At 44.9% G+C, this 19944-nt stretch overlaps 1 protein-coding gene across 1 annotated transcript in view; it reads left to right on the top strand.

Annotated features, from left to right (window-relative positions):
- Positions 1-19944, top strand: part of LOC147748362 (volume-regulated anion channel subunit LRRC8C-like) — a 181860-nt gene that overhangs the window by 71713 nt on the left and 90203 nt on the right. The window contains exon 2 of the mRNA XM_086927916.1: positions 2543-2685. Coding sequence (XP_086784042.1) covers positions 2548-2685 — 138 coding nt within the window. The 5' untranslated portion in view covers positions 2543-2547. The remainder of the gene's footprint in view (positions 1-2542; positions 2686-19944) is intronic.

The raw sequence follows: 19944 nt of genomic DNA, 5'->3' as shown, positions 1-19944 counted from the left end.
TGGGAGGCCTTCAATATCTTAAAACGTGCTATCACTACCAGCCCGTACTATCTAGTCCTGACTTTAACCGTCCCTTCTTACTACACACTGATGCAACTGAATATGGGGTGGGGACGGTACTTTCCCAGTTATCCCCAGAAGGTGTAGAGCATCCACTGCTGTATATCGGTCGTAAGCTGTTTCCTCGTGAATTAAAGTATCCCACTGTAGAGAAAGAATGCCTCGCTATCAAATGGGCGGTGGACAAACTAAGATATTATCTGGAGGGACACCCATTCACCCTTTACACTGACCACGCTCCTCTCACCTGGATGAGCCAAAATATCTCACATAACCCAAGGGTACTCAGGTGGTTTTTCACCCTACAACCTTTTGATTTAAAGTATGCCACCGGAAAGGGAAAGAGAACAACAACGCTGACTACCTCTCTCGATTTCCTCTCCCCGATCGGGAGAATCCAGGGGGGGTGGTATGTGACAAGGAGAGTCAACACAGGACTCTGTTGGGAGATACAATACCCATAGGACCTACCTATGACTCCTCACCGTCTCTTTTCCCACAGCATCCAGATATAGCACCGTTTTGCCGGCCTGAGTCCGAGACGGGTCCGTGTTACTTTAACTGGGCGGAGTTTGCAGGAGTCCTGGCCCCTTTCAATGACGTCACGGGAGTGTAAGATGAAATACCTGGAACACAGAAATTTGAAGTGTGTTATTCACCCGGAGGAGTAGAGCGCGGAACCATGGAGGAGAACAGCGTATCAAGGAGAAAGAGCGTAGCAGTCTATGACGAATGGCCAAGGAGTCCGAAGAGTGAGAGAGGACGTCTGCCTTCACCATCTCGGAACCCATCGGAGCCAGGAGGCCAACGACACCACGTTCCGCCCAGCCGTGCCTCCGGAGAAGTGTGGCTAGTACAGGTGCGTTCCCGTATAGAGGGGTGGGTGGGGAGGAAGGTTTAGAGCCGATCAGACAAACACTGACTATCCCCTGCACAACCCTTCCCGAGCACTATCCGCACCCGAACAGTTAAAGCGTGCTACACCGAGTGACTCCTCACACCCTATCCCTGTGTGCCTTAAAGATAACACCCCCGACTAAATTAGACTTCCTTTCTGACTATTCCTTTGTTTATGGTCATCCACAAGCCTGAAGCATCCTGGAGAGGCGTTGTCGTGGAGTAAGAGGGAGCGGATCCCCGGAGAAGGATCGAAAAGTCTCCCTTCCATATCATCTACCCAGAGCGAACAAAAAGTAATTGCTTAAACCAATAAAACCTCAGTTAACAAAGTTAACCGTCTCCTCGATTCCATCAATCCCGCTTACACGGAAGTAGAAACATGCTTTTAAACTTTTGCCCTCTGCATTGCTTCTGTGAAAGCTTTAATGCAGCTTTTCATGGATGTCCCTAATATTGATGAAAATGCAACAATTTTGTGAGAACTGTTATACAGTTAGAAAAATCAAAAATATTTAGATTGTTGTCACGCGAGTCAGTTTTTTTCAACTTTCTCCTTGAAGGCAGAAAAACAAGGTTGAGTTTTAAAATTAGTGAATGATTTGAGTATACCAAATTAAAACATTTTAAACAAAAATGCACATGTGCGTGACTGACTGGTTGTTTGGAGAATTAAAATCTTCACCTTCAAAGACTGCAATATCATCTAATTTGCAGTAAACTTAAGCCTCCTGCCCTACATGGCTAGCGAGATCTACACCTTGCTTAACAATTGCAGCATTTTTAAATACGTACAAAGGGCATCATTAGGATGGCGGGCGCCATCCTCACAGTAAAAGGGACCGCCCGCCAACATCGTGGGGGCCCGCAATGGGCCCCTAAACACAAAAACCGCATGCCTTTCCGTGGCGGCGCTCCCTCACGCCGGCATCCTAATATGGATGGCGGTGTCTAGCAGACACTGCCACCATATGAAACCCTTTTCCGCCTGATCAACTCGATGACGGGCGGTAAAGCAGCGGACAATCTTCCTGTCCGCCGTGGTCCCCCTGCCATACTAATATGGCGGGGAGAAATGGGTGGCAGGCGGGCTAGGATGCAGGGTGGATCGCCACCGCCATGAAGGCGGTGGTGATCCACCCTGCATCCTAATTGGCCCCTTAGTGTCAGGATGGTGAAGTGATTGCTTTATAAACCGTGAAAAAAATATATCTAGGAGCCTTTTCAGTCTATGTGAGGGTAGATAGGTTGCATCTGTTTGAATATTTTTATTAAACTATAGTTAGGCTTTAAAACGTTTAGTGCCCCTGTCGGTACCATTCTATACCGCTTAATCATAGTAAACATTTGCTTTTGATGCTTAATCTAAGTGACTAAACTGCTCAGTAGATGCCAGACTTTAGACGGAAAAGTGTGAAAACTGCCCTTCCCCCCCTATTTAAGGTGCTGCTAGAGGTGCCTCTGATCACTGTTACTGCTAGATACATCAATCTCAAGTCTGGAAGTTAGTTTGTCATTATACAAACCATCAATTAAAATATGTTGTTTGTGTGTGTGTTTTTCTTTTGTTTCTTTTTTTTTTTAGAAAATATGATTTTTTTAACAGACCTGACTGTCTTCAGCTCACCGAACCCAGCATTAAGGATCTTAAAACCATGGTGGGATGTCATTTCTGACTACTTGAACATCATTATGCTCATGATGTCCGTGTTTGCAGCCAGCCTTCAGGTGAGGAAATGCCAATATTTACTGAGAGCAAATTTATCTTAGTTTTTACATTTTGGCACACCAAAATGATAAAATCTGTTTATGGGAACTAAATTATGTGTAAATAAGTGCTGGACCAGCTATAGTTACCACTGAAAGACTGAGGGATGCTTTTGCGGTTAGAACCCATCAAGACTTGAAATCACACTGAAGGACCAATGCACCCGTTCTTTATAAACACACACATAAATCACTGCAGAGACATAGTGCTCCAGTCTATAAAGTCAAATCCATGGTCGGTCTGGGACAAGAAATGGGCCCGGGCACTAAAAAAACATGCATTTGCAATGCAATAGGTCTTGCATTAGGAAAGTTTGAGCTATTGGTATTGTAAATGACACATTTTTTATTGATGTGTTGGTTTTGAAAATAGCAAAATTATTAGCTTTGTCATTTACAATGCCAATAGTTATAACTTTTGCAAATGTGACACCTATAGCATTTGTAATGCAATATGTGTTGTATTTACGTGACTTAGATGTATTGATCTTACAAATAACAATGGCTTTTAATTTTTGTTTAATAATTAATACTTAAATAAAAGTTATTGTAATTTATACTGTCAATAGCTTAAACTTTTGTAAATAATTTTTGTGAAGATTATGTTCAGTGTATTTTATTGTGACGAAAATCCAAGAACAGAAGTGAAATATTTGTAATAAAGCATGAAACATTGAGAGAACATATTTGAACCAGTTGTTTTTGAATGGTTGCACAGATTGATGCTGTGGTGGCGCTGAGTGATGTGGTGGGTACGGTGATGCTGTGGCATTCAGTGATGCTGTGGTAGCGCATAGTGATGTTGTGGTCCCCCTGAGTGATGCTGTGGTGGTGCTGAGTGATGCTGTGGTGATGCGATAGATAGATAGAGTGAGAGCGATAGATAGAGTGAAAGCGATAGATAGATAGATAGATAGATAGATAGATAGATAGATAGAGGGAGGGTGATAGATAGATAGAGGGAGGGTGATAGAGGGATGGCGATAGATTAATAGAGTGAGGACGATAGATAGATAGAGTGAGGGCGATAGATAGATAGAGTGAGGGCGATAGATAATTAGAGTGAGGGCAATAGATAGATAGAGTGAGGGCGATAGATAGATAGACAGAGTGAGGGCGATCGATAGATAGATAGATAGAGTGATGGCGATAGATAGAGTGAATGCGATAGATAGACAGATAGAGTGAGGGCGATAGATAGATAGATAGATAGATAGATAGATAGATAGATTGAGGGCGATAGATAGATAGAGTGAGGGCGATAGACAGAGTGAGGGCAATAGATAGATAGAGTGAGGTCGCTAGATAGATAGAGGGCTGTAGATAGATAGATAGATAGATAGATAGATAGATAGATAGATAGATAGATAGATAGAGTGAGGGCGATAGATAGATAGATTGATAGAGTGAGGGGCGATAGATAGAGTGAGGGCGATAAAGTGAGGGCGATAGATAGATAGAGTTAGGGCGATAGATAGAGTGAGGGCGATAGATAGTGTAATTATGTGGTGTGTAATTATGTGGCACTGAGTGGTATTTGGACTGTATGTTGCATTGAGTGCAGTGTAATTATGTGGCGTGTAATTATGTGGCACTGAGTTGTATTTGGAGTGTATGTTGCATGGAGTGCAGTGTAATTATGTGGCGTGTAATTATGTGGCACTGAGTGGTATTTGGACTGTATGTTGCATTGAGTGCAGTGTAATTATGTGGCGTGTAATTATATGGCACCGAGTTGTATTTGGAGTGTATGTTGCATTGAATGCAGTGTAATTATGTGGCATGTAAATATGTGGCAATGAGTGATTTTTGGAGTGTATGTTGCATTGAGTTCAGTGTTATTATGTGGTGTGTAATTATGTGGCACTGAGTGATATTGTTTGGAGTGTATGTGGGATGTTGGGGAGGGGGCTGGGGGTGAGGGGGGGCACCTGGTTCCCTTCCATATTGCTGGAATAATGTAGGGGCTGGGGGCTGCCTCCCTGGCCTGCTCTTCTCACTCTGGGAACTGCTGGCAGTCTTGTGTGCACAGTTACCTACAGCCCACCTTGGGGCGTAACTGTGAATGGGACATTCTCAGAAATTGCCCACAATGTGTAGGCCAATACTGAAGGGGTGGTTGGGGCTTAGTCTAACGTGGGAGAGGATGTGGTGCTACGGCCAGAGCTGTTCACTTTGGAACTGGGAATCGGGTTCTAATCTCGACGTCAGCTCAACATCCTGTGATTCTGGGCAAATGACTTTTATCTCCCCTTGCCTATAAAAATAATAATAACATAAAATGAATGTGAATGTAACGGGTGTTCTCCCGGTCCAGCTCGCGCTCCATAAAGCTGCCCCCAGTCCAGCTCACTCTACCTGTGCAGCTTCGGGTGAGATAAGCTAGTGACATCACCGGAGTGGAACGTGCTAGCTGTAGCGCTCTATGGTCCCGGAGGTGCGCTCTGTGCGGAGACAGTGCCTGTTCCAGGCTGTGGTTTGCAGCGCTATACTTCAAAGCTTTGGGTCTTTTATGGCCGGAGGTAGCGCCCTAGGGGGGAGCACTGGCCTGTTCAATGTCGATCAAAGGCTTTTTGGTGAGGTGTGAGATTGGAGAGGGGGCCGAGGGTTTTCTGGGGGACGAGGTGTCACTGTTAGGCCTGGTAGCTGCTGGATAATCAGCAGAGCTGGGGTCTGGGGATGGCAAGAAACATCCGCTCTGCCTATGGGGGCCTCGTGACACCAGCTGGGTGACTTTCTTGCTTTAAAGCGTTCGATTTTTCTTGGGTGTTTTTTCTGCACTTTTATTTAGCGCAAACTCTATCGGAAGGTATTGCAGCGCTTTAAATGAACACTAGTTACATCACACAAGGTCATTTTTCTAAACAAGAAAAACAAGCATTTTCGGAAATTATGTAGAATATTCCATTCGTGGAGTGCTGCAGTCGGACCGGAGCTGAATTTTAATCACGGGGGGCTGCTGTTTGTCTGCTATTATACCAATGGCATAAATCATCAATTAATTTTTCAACGACGACGGCTTCGAGGCATTCTTTCGGTGTGTAGAGGTCTGCATAGTATACAACAAAGCTTTCTGCAATAACCTGGGGCTCAATAAGCGGTGCCCCCGCCGGGCTCAGGACTCCCGGTAGGGCCTGGGAATGAAAGGCACCCTGGCATAGTTGATGCAGCCTCTGACTGGATTTGTTCCCCATTGATGCACCCTGCTACGCGTCACCAGCCATGCTTGACGGGCTTCGTCCATTAATTGAGCCGCATAATTTTGCTGTGCAACCTTAATTGCCGTCTGACTGGGCCGCCCTCTGCCTCCCGGCTCCTACACCTTCACTTCTACCTCTGCTCGCAATAGTTCCTTATTGCGCTCCCTACGCGCCGCCACACACCAGGAATTATCCGCCCCTCTCAGCATGGGTTTTAGTGCCTCCCACAGTGTCGCAGCAAAGGAAACGGACCCCACATTAACTGACAGATAATGATCTATAGCGTCAGTCAGACACTCCCTGTAGTCTGCTTATTGCAAATGCCACACACACACACACCATCTAAGCGGCTGACGCCCTCGACCACCCATCTGAAGCGCAAGGGCCACAGGTGAATGATCTGACAAACCCCAGGGCAGAATATCAGCCGACACCACCCTATGCACTATCACCCTGGGGACAAAAAGGTAGTTTAGTCTTGAGAACGAATCGTGTATTGTGGACAGATAAGTGTATTCTTGACGAGGTCCATGAAAATTTTTGTCATTGTTTTAAAAACTTACTCACTTGTCTGCTGCACGATTACTGTGCACAGGCACCCATTCTAACGCAAAAACGAGCGCTGGGTAGGGCGAAATCGCTGGTTACCACCAGCTGGATCCCTCACGACAGGACGGGGACACGCCCACTCGAGGCCACACCCCCTTTAGCCAATTTCATTCAAATACCGCGCTGAACCACAAGCGCTCTGATAGCCAGTCAGCTCCTGAGGCACAGCCGGGAGCAGCAGTGAATCTTGTGTTTTTTAATCGTGTAAAACTGAAAATTTTGTCATTGTTTTAAAAACTTACTCACTTGTCTGCTGCACGATTACTGTGCACAGGCACCCATTCTAACGCAAAAACGAGCGCTGGGTAGGGCGAAATCGCCGGTTACCACCAGCTGGATCCCTCACGACAGGACGGGGACACGCCCACTCGAGGCCACCCCCCCTTTAGCCAATTTCATTCAAATACCGCGCTGAACCACAAGCGCTCTGATAGCCAGTCAGCTCCTGAGGCACAGCCGGGAGCAGCAGTGAATCTCGTGTTTTTTAATTGTGTAAAACTGAAAATGTTGTCATTGTTTTAAAAACTTACTCACTTGTCTGCTGCACGATTACTGAGCACAGGCACCCATTCTAACGCAAAAACGAGCGCTGGGTAGGGCGAAATCGCCGGTTACCACCAGCTGGATCCCTCACGACAGGACGGGGACACGCCCACTCGAGGCCACGCCCTCTTCACTGCCCCCTTGCTACAAACATGTCCATGTGCCGGAAGCGCAGCGGACGAGCGCAGCGGGCGCGACGAATAAGCTCGTCCGCGCCGAGTCCGGGCCTTGGGCCACCCCCCCTGTATCCCAGCCACCACCACGCAGACGCTATACGTCGGCAACCCTCCATAGACTAAGGCCTTCCGCCAACATTTGCACTCGGCATTTTTTTCTAGCCGAAGACCTGCCGCAAACCTGCCCTACCTGCTCCGCATCGCTTAAATCTATATCTTGCTCGGCGCCCACACATGAAGTCCACATGCTCCTACTAAACTGCCACTCCCTGCCCAAGCATAGTGCTGAAATGGCCCTGCTGGTAGAGGAACATACCCCAGATATATTGTTCCTGATGGAAACCTGGCTCACCACTGAGTCCGATCCCGCAATAGTAGACGCCCTCCCCGTTGGCTATCAAATCATACGGCAAGACCGACCTAAAGGGAGAGGAGGAGGCCTGGCGATTATCCATAAGGAACAATACCACTGCCAAATCACCCCCGAGACTAACTCGGACTGTGAGAGTATTGGTTTTAATATCGAACTCTGACCCAATAATTGTTTCTCTGGCACCCTTATCTACCGCCCGCCCGGCCCCCCGAAGCAGTTCCATGAAACTATGCCATCTAGCGTGGCTGATAGAGCTAGTACCTCCTCTAATTTTTCTGCAGGTCAAATCTAAACCCAGAGAGATCTTCCAGATCATTAAAAAACGTACTAACCCCCCCCCCCCCTGCGTCGCACATCAAGAAATCTGTCACACAGTGCGATAATATCGCCAAGTTGTTCTTTCAGAAAGTAAACAAGATCTATTCAGCATTTCCCTCCCCAAAAATGAATTCATCAATCCTACCCAACATCCCCCCAACCCTGTCCCCTCCCCCCGATCGACACAGCCTAACCAATTTTCCCCTACTGAATCTTCCTACCCTGGAATCACTAGCTCTTAGTGTCAAATCAGGCTCGCCTGACGATCCTACCCCTCCTGACATCTTAATGGCAGCATCCCGGATCACCCTGCCCGTCATTAGGGAGGTACTAAATGCTTCCATCTCCTCCAGCACTGTGCCAACTGTCTGGAAGCAAGCCATGGTCAGATCAGCCCAATCTGGACCCATCTGACTTAGCCAACTATCGCCCCATCTCCCTGCTCCCATGGGTGAGAAAGGTCCTGGAAAAATATATCAACCAACAGTTGGTGAACTTTTTGGAAGACCATCACTTACTAGATTTCAGACCAAAACACGGGACTGAGACCGCCCTCCTCATGGTTACCGAGGAAACTAGAAAAATCCTGGATCAAGGAGGATCAGTGGCAGTGATCCTCCTTGATCTAAGCGCGGCTTTTGATACGGTCAGTCACGACACCTTACTGAACCGCCTGTCCTGTGCGGGGATTAAGGATAAGGCCTGGGCATGGTTTAAATCTTTTTTGGAGAATAGATCATTCAGGGTTTTTAATGGCGAATCCGTGTCCTCCAGCAATTTTTTTTCAATCTGTATATGAGACCGCTGGCCGATGTCGTCCGCCCATTTGGAGTTAAGATCATCTCCTATGTGGACGACACGCAGCTAGAGGTCTCACTGGCGCAGGAGGCAAACCGAACTGCGCCAGGCGGGCTTAGAGAATGCCTGGAGGAGGTGAGAAACTGGATGTCGTTATCATCCCTGAAGCTGAACGGGGACAAAACAGAGCTGATGCCCCTAGGCCCATCAGATCTGGCCCTCCCTCCCTCTCTGTGGCCCCCATGTTTAAGCCCCCCCCCCCAACCCCCAAAAATAACATCAAAAGCCTCGGAGTGTGGCTGGACAACTCGCTATCTTTTAATGTCCAAGCCACTAAACTTTCAGCCACCCTTTTTGGCATCATGAGGGTGTTAAATAAAATATTTCCCCTCCTTCCCATGGAAGCCAAACAGGTAGCCATTCAAGGTTTTATTCAATCATGCCTTGATTTTAATAATGCACTCTATCTCAGCGCCCCAGAATACACCCTACGCAGGCTGCAGATCGTACAGAACTGCGCAGCGCGTCTTCTGCTCAAAATTCCCCGCAGACACTCAGTAAGGGCCGGATTGATTAGCCTTCACTGGCTTCCGATCCGGCAGAGAGTTCTGTTCAAGACACTATGCATAGCCCATCAAGCCTTCTGGGACCCAGGACCCAGCATCACACGCGACCTGGTTACCCATTACACCCCAAACCGAAGTCTTCGTTCCAGCCAGACCTTCTCGGCAGTGGTGCCAAGAATAAAAAGATCCAGATCTGGCGGAAGGACGTTTACATACAACGCGACCAAAACCTGGAACTCCCTGCCACTCCATCTTAGAGCTAACCCTAACCTCACTGAATTCCGCAAGCAATTAAAGACCTTCTTGTTTGCATCCGCTTACTAACTGCCTGCCTTCCCCCCCCCCCCCCTGCTCTTCAGTAGGCTCTGGTTATCCTAGCGCTTGGACGCCTCCGGGCAACAATTCGCGCTCTACAAATCCACAAGTTTACAAGTTTACAAGGTACCTCCAAACATCTACCCAATCAAGTCCCTTCACTAGGGAGTGTAACTTCGTGGGAGGTTCATTCTCTAATTCGCCCCCACTGCTCCCTCTATCCCAACCTCGTTTCATGATGTCATTCCAGTCCCCGCCCACAACTGAGATCGTCTCTGGCATGTCCGCCCAGATGTTCATGAGCCTCTCCAGCAAATTCCATTGCAGAGGCGGGGGTGCATAGACACTACCCAATGTCAGAGAATCATACCCTACTTTGCCTCGAATAAAAATGTATCGCCCCTGTGTGTCTGACAGTGTTTCTCATGTCTATATTGGACCCTGCGATGAATCAATATCACCACACCTCTCGAACCCCTCGTGAAGCCAGAGTGAAAAATGTGTTGGAACCGGTATCCCTGCGTGACACAGGGCGTTAGTGCCCGTTAAGTGTGTTTCCTGTAGCAGGAGCACATCAGCCCCCACCATCTTTGCTTGCTGGAGTATGGCCCCGCGTTTGATCCTGTTCAGAGCCCCACGAACATTCCAGCTAACAATGCGTAGCCTTTCTGGCATTTAGTCCACAGTCCGGAGGCCCGCAGCCCCAGCAGACCCAAGGGTCAGTCCTCAGAAGCCTGCCTCTCAGAGGTGGAGCCCCCCTGAGAGAGGGTCGTACTGGATTGGGAGCGACGCCTGGACCGCAACCTCCTGTTGCCACTCGACTGGCCTGGAGCCCCTTCCAGGCTGCCTCGCTCGATGACAAGGTGGTGTATGAACTTGCACCCGCACTGTCTCATCTGTCCATTGAAAACCTCCGGGGTATCAAAGAAGTGTGAACGAGAGCGGTACACCACTCTCAGGCAGGCAGGAAATAACAGGGCATAGGGGAGTTTAAGGTCTTGCAGGGAGGCCTTTGCCGCAAGAAACGATTGTTGCTGCTGCTGCATCAGTCGTGTGTAATCCGGAAATATAAGGATGCGTGCATGGTTATAAATAAGGGTTTCCTTGGCTCGAGCCTGCTTCAGGGTGGTGTCGCGGTCCAAGTAATTTAGGAATTTTGCTATGATTGGACGCGGGCGAGCCCCTTGTGGGGGCTTCTGCATGACTGCCCTGTGGGCCCGCTCCACAACAAATCAGCGGGAGAGTACTTCCGGGGGGAGCCAGCCCTCCAGCCACTGTGTCAGGAAACGTTCCACGTTGTCCCCCTCGCAACCCTCCGGGAATACAACGAAGCGGAGGTTGTTGCACCGGGCACGCCCTTTGGCATCCTCCACACGCATCACCAGTCCCTTCAGAACTGTTTCCATGGCAGCAACTTTCTTCTTCAGTGTAGTGACATTGTCTTCAACTCCAGAGATGCGGGTCTTGGCCTCCGTAATGCGCGCTACCGCATTATGCAGATCTCGTCTCAGCAGCATGACATCCGCTCCGCCGCCAAAGCCCCGCCGTCACCCAGTCAAGGCAGGAGACTCCCCGGCTTCATTCATGGCGCCTCCTCTATAGGCCGCAGCCGCCCTCGGCGATTGTATCTAAGCCGCTGCGCCTTCCTTCCACAGCGTCAAGATTTGCCCCGGGGGATGTTGCAGCGTTCCGATTGTTGTCGGACTGTTTTATTACAGACACTGAGTCGGATAGGCAGGATCAGTGGACAGGATGATGCAGGGCTGGACGGAGCGCGCTCAAGACACTACCGCTATCTTCGCTGACCAAGCCACGCCCCCAACATGTATGTTTGATAATTTTCTCTTCCGACTGAGACTGACTGGTCAGGCAAATCTGGATCTCATTCTGGCAATACACTTGAAGTGACGCAAAAAAGGAGTCAGGAGTTATTTGTGTCCATTTCAACCTTCTTTCCCCATCAAGTATCCTCAATGCAGCCCCACCCCCACTCCCCTTCTTCATGCTCAATACAGATCACTAACTTTAATACATAGTGTATTATGATCGCTAAAAATGCTTGCCTTAATACTGAAATCAGCTCTCAAATAAAAAAATAAAAAAGAGTAGTAGAAACAAGGATGTAATCAATAAAGGTACCACCACCTCTCCCATTAAACGTGGGAATGATGGACCTCTGGTCTGGGTTCAACTTACCCATGACTGATTGGAAATCAAAATCACATAATACGGTGTTCAAAATGTCCCCCTGACCACTGTGCTCAAGGTAAAAACAGGGACAACCTTACCCCCCACATTCTACGAGCCTGGGTCCCCACATGGGTGAATATTAAAATCTCCCACCATAATGATGTTAAAAGTGTGGCGAATGGAGCTATTGAAGTTAGTCAAAAAGCTGCCCAGTTGGGTTTTGTTATACATTTCAGGAAGAGACGAGGTGGCATTTTAAAAGTTCAGAAGCAATAAACTTTTAGGTCCTGAAGAAATTACCAAGGCCTGCAGATAGAGGTTATTTGTATTCAGTTCAACAGTGACCCCTTTAGCCTTTTATGAAACATAAACAGTTAGGTCCCCGCCCTCGGCCCTGCCCACTCTAGCAGGAGTAGCAGGCACTAAAAAGGGCTTGTACCTTTCCAAAGGAGGGTTATTATTAATAACACAGGTCTCCTGCAAACAAATAAGATCAAACATTTTAACAAAAACAGCACCACTCTGTTATCGTGACTAAGATCACTTAGTAGGGGCCTTTCCATCTCGGTTCCAAACAAGTCTTCCAAATGTGCTTCTTGATCACAGCCCAATCTCCTCGATTGAGGTTGTGGCTCTCTTCTCTATGCAGAGCTAGTGTGGCAGCTGCAACATGGTGAGAAACAGAATACTGTTGCAGTACCACCAGAGTCAATAAGTGCAAGTGCTAAGAATGGAGCAGGGACATCATCCCATTCATCCACAGTCATTGAACCTACACCGTCTTTTTTTAGAGAAGGGTCCGATGAGTGGCAAACCTCCAGATACAGTTACCTCCAGATACAAAAAAACAAGGAGGAGGAAAGGATAAAGAAAAAGAACTCAGAGACAAGGAGGCAGAAGCCTGAACACTCAGGAGCAAACCCTTGTAATTAAAATTTCTACTAAACAATTGTCACCAGCTCAAGAGGCGGTACTCAATAAAGGCACGTCCTTCGTGCTTAATTATCACACAAATTCTCTTGAATTAGAAGTATCCTTCTTCAGATTCATGCGGGATCTAAGGCTCAAGCATTTTTTCACCAACGTGTTACCTCATTCATAAACAGACATGACACCAGATATACAAGAAATAGACCCGGATTTGAGTGCATTCAAACCAAAGAGCGTATACATGGCACCAGTGTCTCACAAACTTCTAGACACCTTTGAATCATTGGTAAGACATGACTTGGTAAAATTGAGTCTTAAGCCATCTGTTAGACCGAATTTACACAAACATGAGATACACATGTTAAGAGAATTGACAGCAGATGCCACCATCACTTTCCAAATGGCAGATAAGGGCGGCACCCTGGTGATCATGGATACCAGTTTTAATCAAGAAAAGGTGATTCAACATCTTTCAGATACCTCCACTTACATCAAATTAGACCAAGATCCAACACACACGATTATGGAAGCTCTCAATCAGATTTTGGACAAAGCGGAACATAATACGTGGATTAACACCACTTTAAGAAGGTATCTCACAGTCCAGTATCCCAGAAGACCCAAATTGTATATGCTTCCAAAAGTGCACAAAAGCATCACTGATCCTCCATTTCGCCCTATCGTCTCAGGATGCAATTCCATATTCGCACCCGCAGGACGTTAGGTAGATCATTTCCTCCAAAAATGTGTGCAAACATGGCGCAGCTATGTTAAAGATACAACACATTTTTTAATTCTTCTCAAGCAATTCCAGAACAATTTTCCAAAAGAGTGGCTGTTTTGTACAATTGATGTAACCTCATTGTACACTTCAATACCATTAAAGGAAGGAGTTGAGGCCTGTGAATGGGCATTGTTACAATTACCAGAAACCGCAGTGAACAAAGTTTTCATTCTGGAATTACTCATCTTCTGTTTGCAACACAGCTACTTGGCATGGCAAGACGATTTTTATCTACAAGTCAGTGGAACCTCTATGGATTTTCCAGGGGCTCCTTCGTATGCCAACACCTTTATGGCTCAGTTTGAGAACGACTTCATTTTCTAACAAAATGAATGGCAGACCAATCTTGCATTTTATGTTAGATTTATTGACAACACTTTTTTAATCTGGACTAACTCACAAGAAAGACAGATTGAGGCACTTAATACTAGGCATGAGAGGATTAAATTCACTCACTCTATCAGTTCACACAGTATTTCATATGTGGATGTACTCATCAGCAAGAACAATAATTCCCTGGAAACATCAGTTTTTACAAAGCCTACAGACCGGAATAATCTTTTGCTTCAATCTTTTGCTTCATTCCAGTTTTCATCCACCGTCGTTAATCCAGAATTTACCTTTCTCGCAAATGCTCAGAATTAAACGCATAATATCTGATGACAACAGGTTGCAAGAAGCACAGAGAAACAAATTCAGGGACCGCAGCTATCCAGATAGCATACTTGATGTTGCAGTAGCTAAAACACAACCGCGGGATCGCGTCAATTTACTCAAGCCACAAGTCAAACAACCGACCAATCGGTTGGTATTTGTCTCTACATTTTCTACTCAATCACATTCAATCAAGAAAATAATTAAGTCCAGATGGGATCTATTACGAGGTGAACCAGATTTCAACGGGTTATTCAATGAAGACCCTTTATTCTCATATACCCGAAGTAAAAACATTAAGGATATACTTTCCACCAAAACATTGGAGAAGCAACAATTTAAGGGTATGCGGAAATGATTTAATTGCATACACTGCAATAACCTCATTGTGGGTAATGTGATTTACCATCCACATTCAGGCAAACCCATTACACTCAAACACAACAGTAATTGCAATTCAAGTAATGTTATATATGCAATCAAATGTCTGTGCGGGCTGCTCTATATGGGTAAAACTTCGCGTAAAATAAAAATAAGAATCACAGAGCACAAGAGCACAAAATCTGTCAAAACTTTTTTCGCTTCACATTGGTTTGAGAACCACCATACTAATGCCCAACTACAATTCACTATCCTGGAGTCATTAACATTCACTCAGGGCCAAAACCCAGACAGGATACTAGGACACTGGCATGCATGGTGGATCAAGTTTCTACAGACCTTGGCACCAGGTGGTCTAAATTACAGAACTGAATTGATACACTTTCTGTAAGAATAACTTGTTTTCAATTTTATGTGTGCCCTTTGAGTGCTTACATAGTTTTGTACATGAACCAGGTGTTTGTTCAAGCAATATGATGGGTATAAAGTTGTTTCATACACACGGTGCACTTGTTCACAATTTTTTTGAGTTGATTACCATGAAAACTTTTTCCACGCTCCTCTTTTCTTTTTCATTTTCTTCTTCTGTATCTTTTTCTTTCCTTCTCAGTGAAATGCCAATACGGGCAATTCTACATGTATATTACGTGACTCACATTTGATCCGGAGGCGTTCTGTAGCACAATCGTTTGTTTAATATTGTGCGCTCTGAAAAATTTTCTCAAACGCCGGTTAAGTCCATTAACATTTCCACAAAGTCGCAGTTTCCCATTTTAATAGTTAATAGCTTATTAGCTAGCAGTATATGCACGGTTATTTTTCACCTATTTTAAATTAACATAGGCAGTGGGTGGAGAAAATCCAACACCACTCTAAGATGGCCGCCAGAAACAGTCCTCTTTTTCATTCGAGTCAGTGTCGTTACCATATAACACACGTGGGTAAACAGCAAAAGCCTTTGCTTAGCTTGGTGATTCGAGGAAGCCCGTTTCTCCAACGGGTAAGACATTACTCTGAGGAAGAATATCAGAGCCCTTTTTTTTAGCTAGTTTTTGATTCTAGTTATAGCGATAATTTATTACTGTTTACAGATTTCACGCTAACAGCTGGGTGAGCGTTCAGCGTGAGCAGTGTCTGCAGCATACACCACAGTACGGCGACTTTCAAGTAGCGTTTCAGTGAGTACACGCCAAGAACTGCATCACCAACTCCACTGGTTTAATTGGGGCGTCCAGGTTCATAAATCTTTTGGTTCTCTTATTGACAGATTGATACTGCGCGACATTCTGTGAACTAACAATTTCACGCTCCATCTGTGATTGAGCGACGCGTGTATAGCAGTAACAGTTCTTCAAATCTGAATTAAACACGTTGTTTGATCTTCAGCAACTGTATAGTAATTAACGAGCAGCATTTTTAGCGAGTACTAACTCAGAATTTCATTACGGTAATCGTTCAGGCCAATCTGGGCACTCAGTTTCATGATAAGTATTTGGTTTCCTCTCATAGATTGAAATCGCCCTTGCTCAGTCACATTGTATTTGAACCGCTGTGGTCACACAGCCTATGGTCTTAGTAAGTAAGCATTGGTACACCTCTGCCTGGCCGTAGTTTCTGCTATCACATTGGAAGCAGGGTAGCTGATTAAATTAATAGAATTGCACTAAAAAGCATGTCATGGAAACGTTTTGGACAGGTTTCCTCTCTTTTTCCGTTACGCTTTGTATCTCGGTTCACCTGGTTTTTCTATCATATACACAAATCATTGGTGCAGGCATGTCTTTTCTTACTAGTACTCTTTTGTGGTGCGAATTGCACGTTACACTCTATTCAAGATTCACTGCTTTCCAATCTGAACACTCAGCTGGTACATCAGGGAATTTTCCTCAGATATACATCGGATCTCTATATTGAGAGTTACCTTGGACACTATTTTCAGGTATCTTTATCATAAAGACAGTAACATTTGTTTTTACCATGCAGTCATATTATATATTGGTTTTTTGTTGTTTTCTTCACAGCGCCCCTGAAGAAGGGATCAAATCCCGAAATGCATTGGGCATGATTTGGAAGACTGTTTCACATTGTTAATGTGATATTTATCACAAACAAGATAATTTTTGTTGACAAACGAACATTTTTGCTATATGTACAGTATGTTTTGAAAATCCAAATTTGATCACTTGCTATCATGTATTTCCGCATCACTTGATCTTTGAGTTCATAGCACAATCCAGGACAGTGTACAATGGATTGTTAGCAATGTAATTTATGTAGTGACTAAGAAACACAATTATCTTTTGAATGATATAAAAGAGTATTGGATATCCTATCACTGTTTTGTTGTTCATTTGACAAAAGTGACATACTATACTCAGCAGTGCATCTGGCATACCAGTGGGTTTCCACTAGCAGTTGATCTCTGAGAAACAGAATGCACCATATCAGCCAATCTTTTGCACTAATTAACAATCCTGTCATTTGTGATGCTCACATGTGCATTTGCAGGTACAGTAGGCAGTCTCATCGCACCACCCCATTAAGATCTCGTGAGGTGATCAACAAGTCTTTCTGCCAGGAATACTTCAAGTACTCATTAGCACCAAAGGCAATGCATCAGGCCATATCAGTGATGATGAAGTACAAATGTTTGCCAATTGAGACTTTATGGTGCCATTGAGCTGCTTGACGATATCAGAAGTTTCAGATCGATAACTATAATGCAATCTCTGTTTAATATGCAATGCTGCACATACCATACTCAGGACTTCATTATTGAAATGAGTCCAATGATCTGACTCCAGAGAAACCGTCATTCTGTATCTGGGTATCAACTCATGCAACAGCAGTTTAGCTGGGTAGGCTTTCACCAATCGAGAGAAGATGCACAATATAACCAGGACTTGTCTCAACCTGTTACAAACAGGCATCTCAATAAATTCCATCTGTATTCTGTTAAAAGGACATCTTGATCTCCCTATGTGACTCAATGTGACGTGTATGTGTTTTCCTACATTCATTTTTGACATGTTTCACAACAATGGCACAATTCTTCTACAACCCTCTTACATTTGGGTTGAACTGATTTTGTCTAAATAGCCTCGTCATTGCATTTCTCCTTAGAAGTGCGTGTCCATGGTAATGTTGTCTCATAGGAAAGAAACGGACAGGCAACTGGTTTCCCATCAGCTGACATCCAGATGTCATTTGATTTTTCTCACAACCCGATCTTACCAAACCTTGCTGTCCATCTTCTGAAACATTTTCTTGTACTCTTTTGAGCTATTTCCATGTGTCAGCTACTGAGATCAACATTGAAAAGACAGTGTCCTCTTGAGATTCCCATGTGCACGGTCCTTTAAATGTTCAGGACACTAGTGCACAATACCGTGCAACTTCATTAGCATATCTGTTTCCAAATGCAATGTAACAATTGCCACTTTGGTGAGCTGCACATTTAACTAATGCAATTTCCGTTGTCAACTGGAAGGCTCCTGACAGATTTTCACATGTTTGCCATTTCTAATGGGTGTAGCAGAGTATGTCATGAAACCTCTTTATGACCATAATGGTCCAAAGTCGTGGACAGCACCAAACCCATACTGACTATCTGTAAATGAAATTACTCTTAATAGGACTGTCAGTTTGCAAGCTCTTGTAAAGGGCTATTAGTTCTGCAACTTGTGCTGCGGTAATACCTCGAAACCATGAAGCTTCCACGATATCGTTAACTCTGCAGACAGCGTATGCGGCTTGCCTGTACTGATGAGGGTGCCATGGAAGCCATTATGATCTGGGAGCTCCTCCTCAATAAATGTAATGATTAGGGTGATTCTAGCTCGGAGAATGGCTCAGATGATGAGGTGTGAATGCTGTGAACTCTATACCGATGTATAATAGATGTTACAGTCACTTGAGACATTGATGTATATCTTACTGTATACTTGGCTCAATGACCTGGATTCGATACAGTACTGCCACCTTAATGGACATTTCTCTGCAACATATGTTCTACCTTGTATGATGCTGTTTCTTACTGAACTGCCAGAATATGTGAATGTGGTTTTCCACCTGATGTATGCTTGAGCCATGCACTGCTTGTTTTATTGCGTTTTGTTGGGGAAAAAATCAATAGACCAAAATTGTTCTTTTTTTTTTAAACAATTGTGCAATCAGCTTAAGCTGCTCTCAGGATACCTTACTTGTTTCTCACACAAGAACGATCAAAAAAGATTATATAATCTGGCTCATTCAAAGGTTCATCTTTAATGTCGGGCCTTGGCTTGGTGCATGGATTCGTGGCATTGAGATAATCATGTACAGCATCATCACAAGCACTTTCATTTATTGTCAAAAGGTTTTACGGGGTCAAAATTAGGCAACATTTTATAGTGACATTATCTGCTATCAATATTTGCAGTTCATACTTGGTAAGTCTACTGTGTGTCATTTATTGGGCTTTCGTTCTGGTAAGCAGTATTTCAACTGAGTGTGGGACCATTACAGTTAAAGGATGTCCTACCACTATCCTTCTATACTAAAACCAACAGAGGTGACCGCTTTAAGGCAGCCGACCAATCCTGCAGCTACAGAGTCAAGAGTTGTTGAGAAATAAATCATAGGTCTTCAAGCATCTCCATGCATCTGAGTAAGTACTAAGAGAGCGTAGCCCTCCCTCTCACTGCGAAACAGTGTAAACATCCTACTGTAATCAGGCATTCCTAGTGCTGTGGCACGAAAGAAACTTGCTCTCAGCTCTAGGAAAGCTTTTAAACAATAGTTGTCCCATGGAAGCTAATCAGACACTTCTTTGTGTGTTAGCCTTAGTAAAGACTTAGCCACTAGGGTAAAGTTAGGTATCCACTGCCTACAGTAGCCAACCATTCTTAAAAATATCCAGACTTCTCTCTGTGTTCGGGGTAGATTCATTTGCAGAATCGCTTCCACACTTTCTGGTGAAACTTTCCTCGCTCCTTTTTCAATGTAATGTTCCAGATACTAAACTTCTTTTTGACAGTATTGCAATCTACCTGGGGACACTTTGGGGCAGATTTACAAGCCCCTTTGACCACTTTTGCGTAATTTTTCCCATGTTAAATATAACGCAAAAGTGGCGCAATGGGCTTGTAAATCTGCCCCTTCATATCCATTCTCAGCCAGGTGGTTTAAAAGTGCAATTGGATCCTGCTTGCAAGATTCTTGTGTCTCGGATGCCACCGTTAGGCATCTATATATTGCAAGGGAACTGAATTGTAGGGCATCCGTAACGACTCCAGATTCTTTTTCAAGATTTGGTTGAAAATGGAAATACTCTCTGTATACCCTTGTGGGACTCGCATCATGCTAAGACTCTGTTGGAAGATAAATGAAAAAAGATTCTTGC

Source organism: Lissotriton vulgaris, chromosome 1_1 (genome assembly GCF_964263255.1).
Source record: "Lissotriton vulgaris chromosome 1_1, aLisVul1.2, whole genome shotgun sequence".
Classification (NCBI taxonomy): domain Eukaryota; kingdom Metazoa; phylum Chordata; class Amphibia; order Caudata; family Salamandridae; genus Lissotriton; species Lissotriton vulgaris.
The sequence above is the reverse complement of the archived record's forward strand: the minus strand, read 5'-3'. Positions and strand labels throughout refer to the sequence as shown.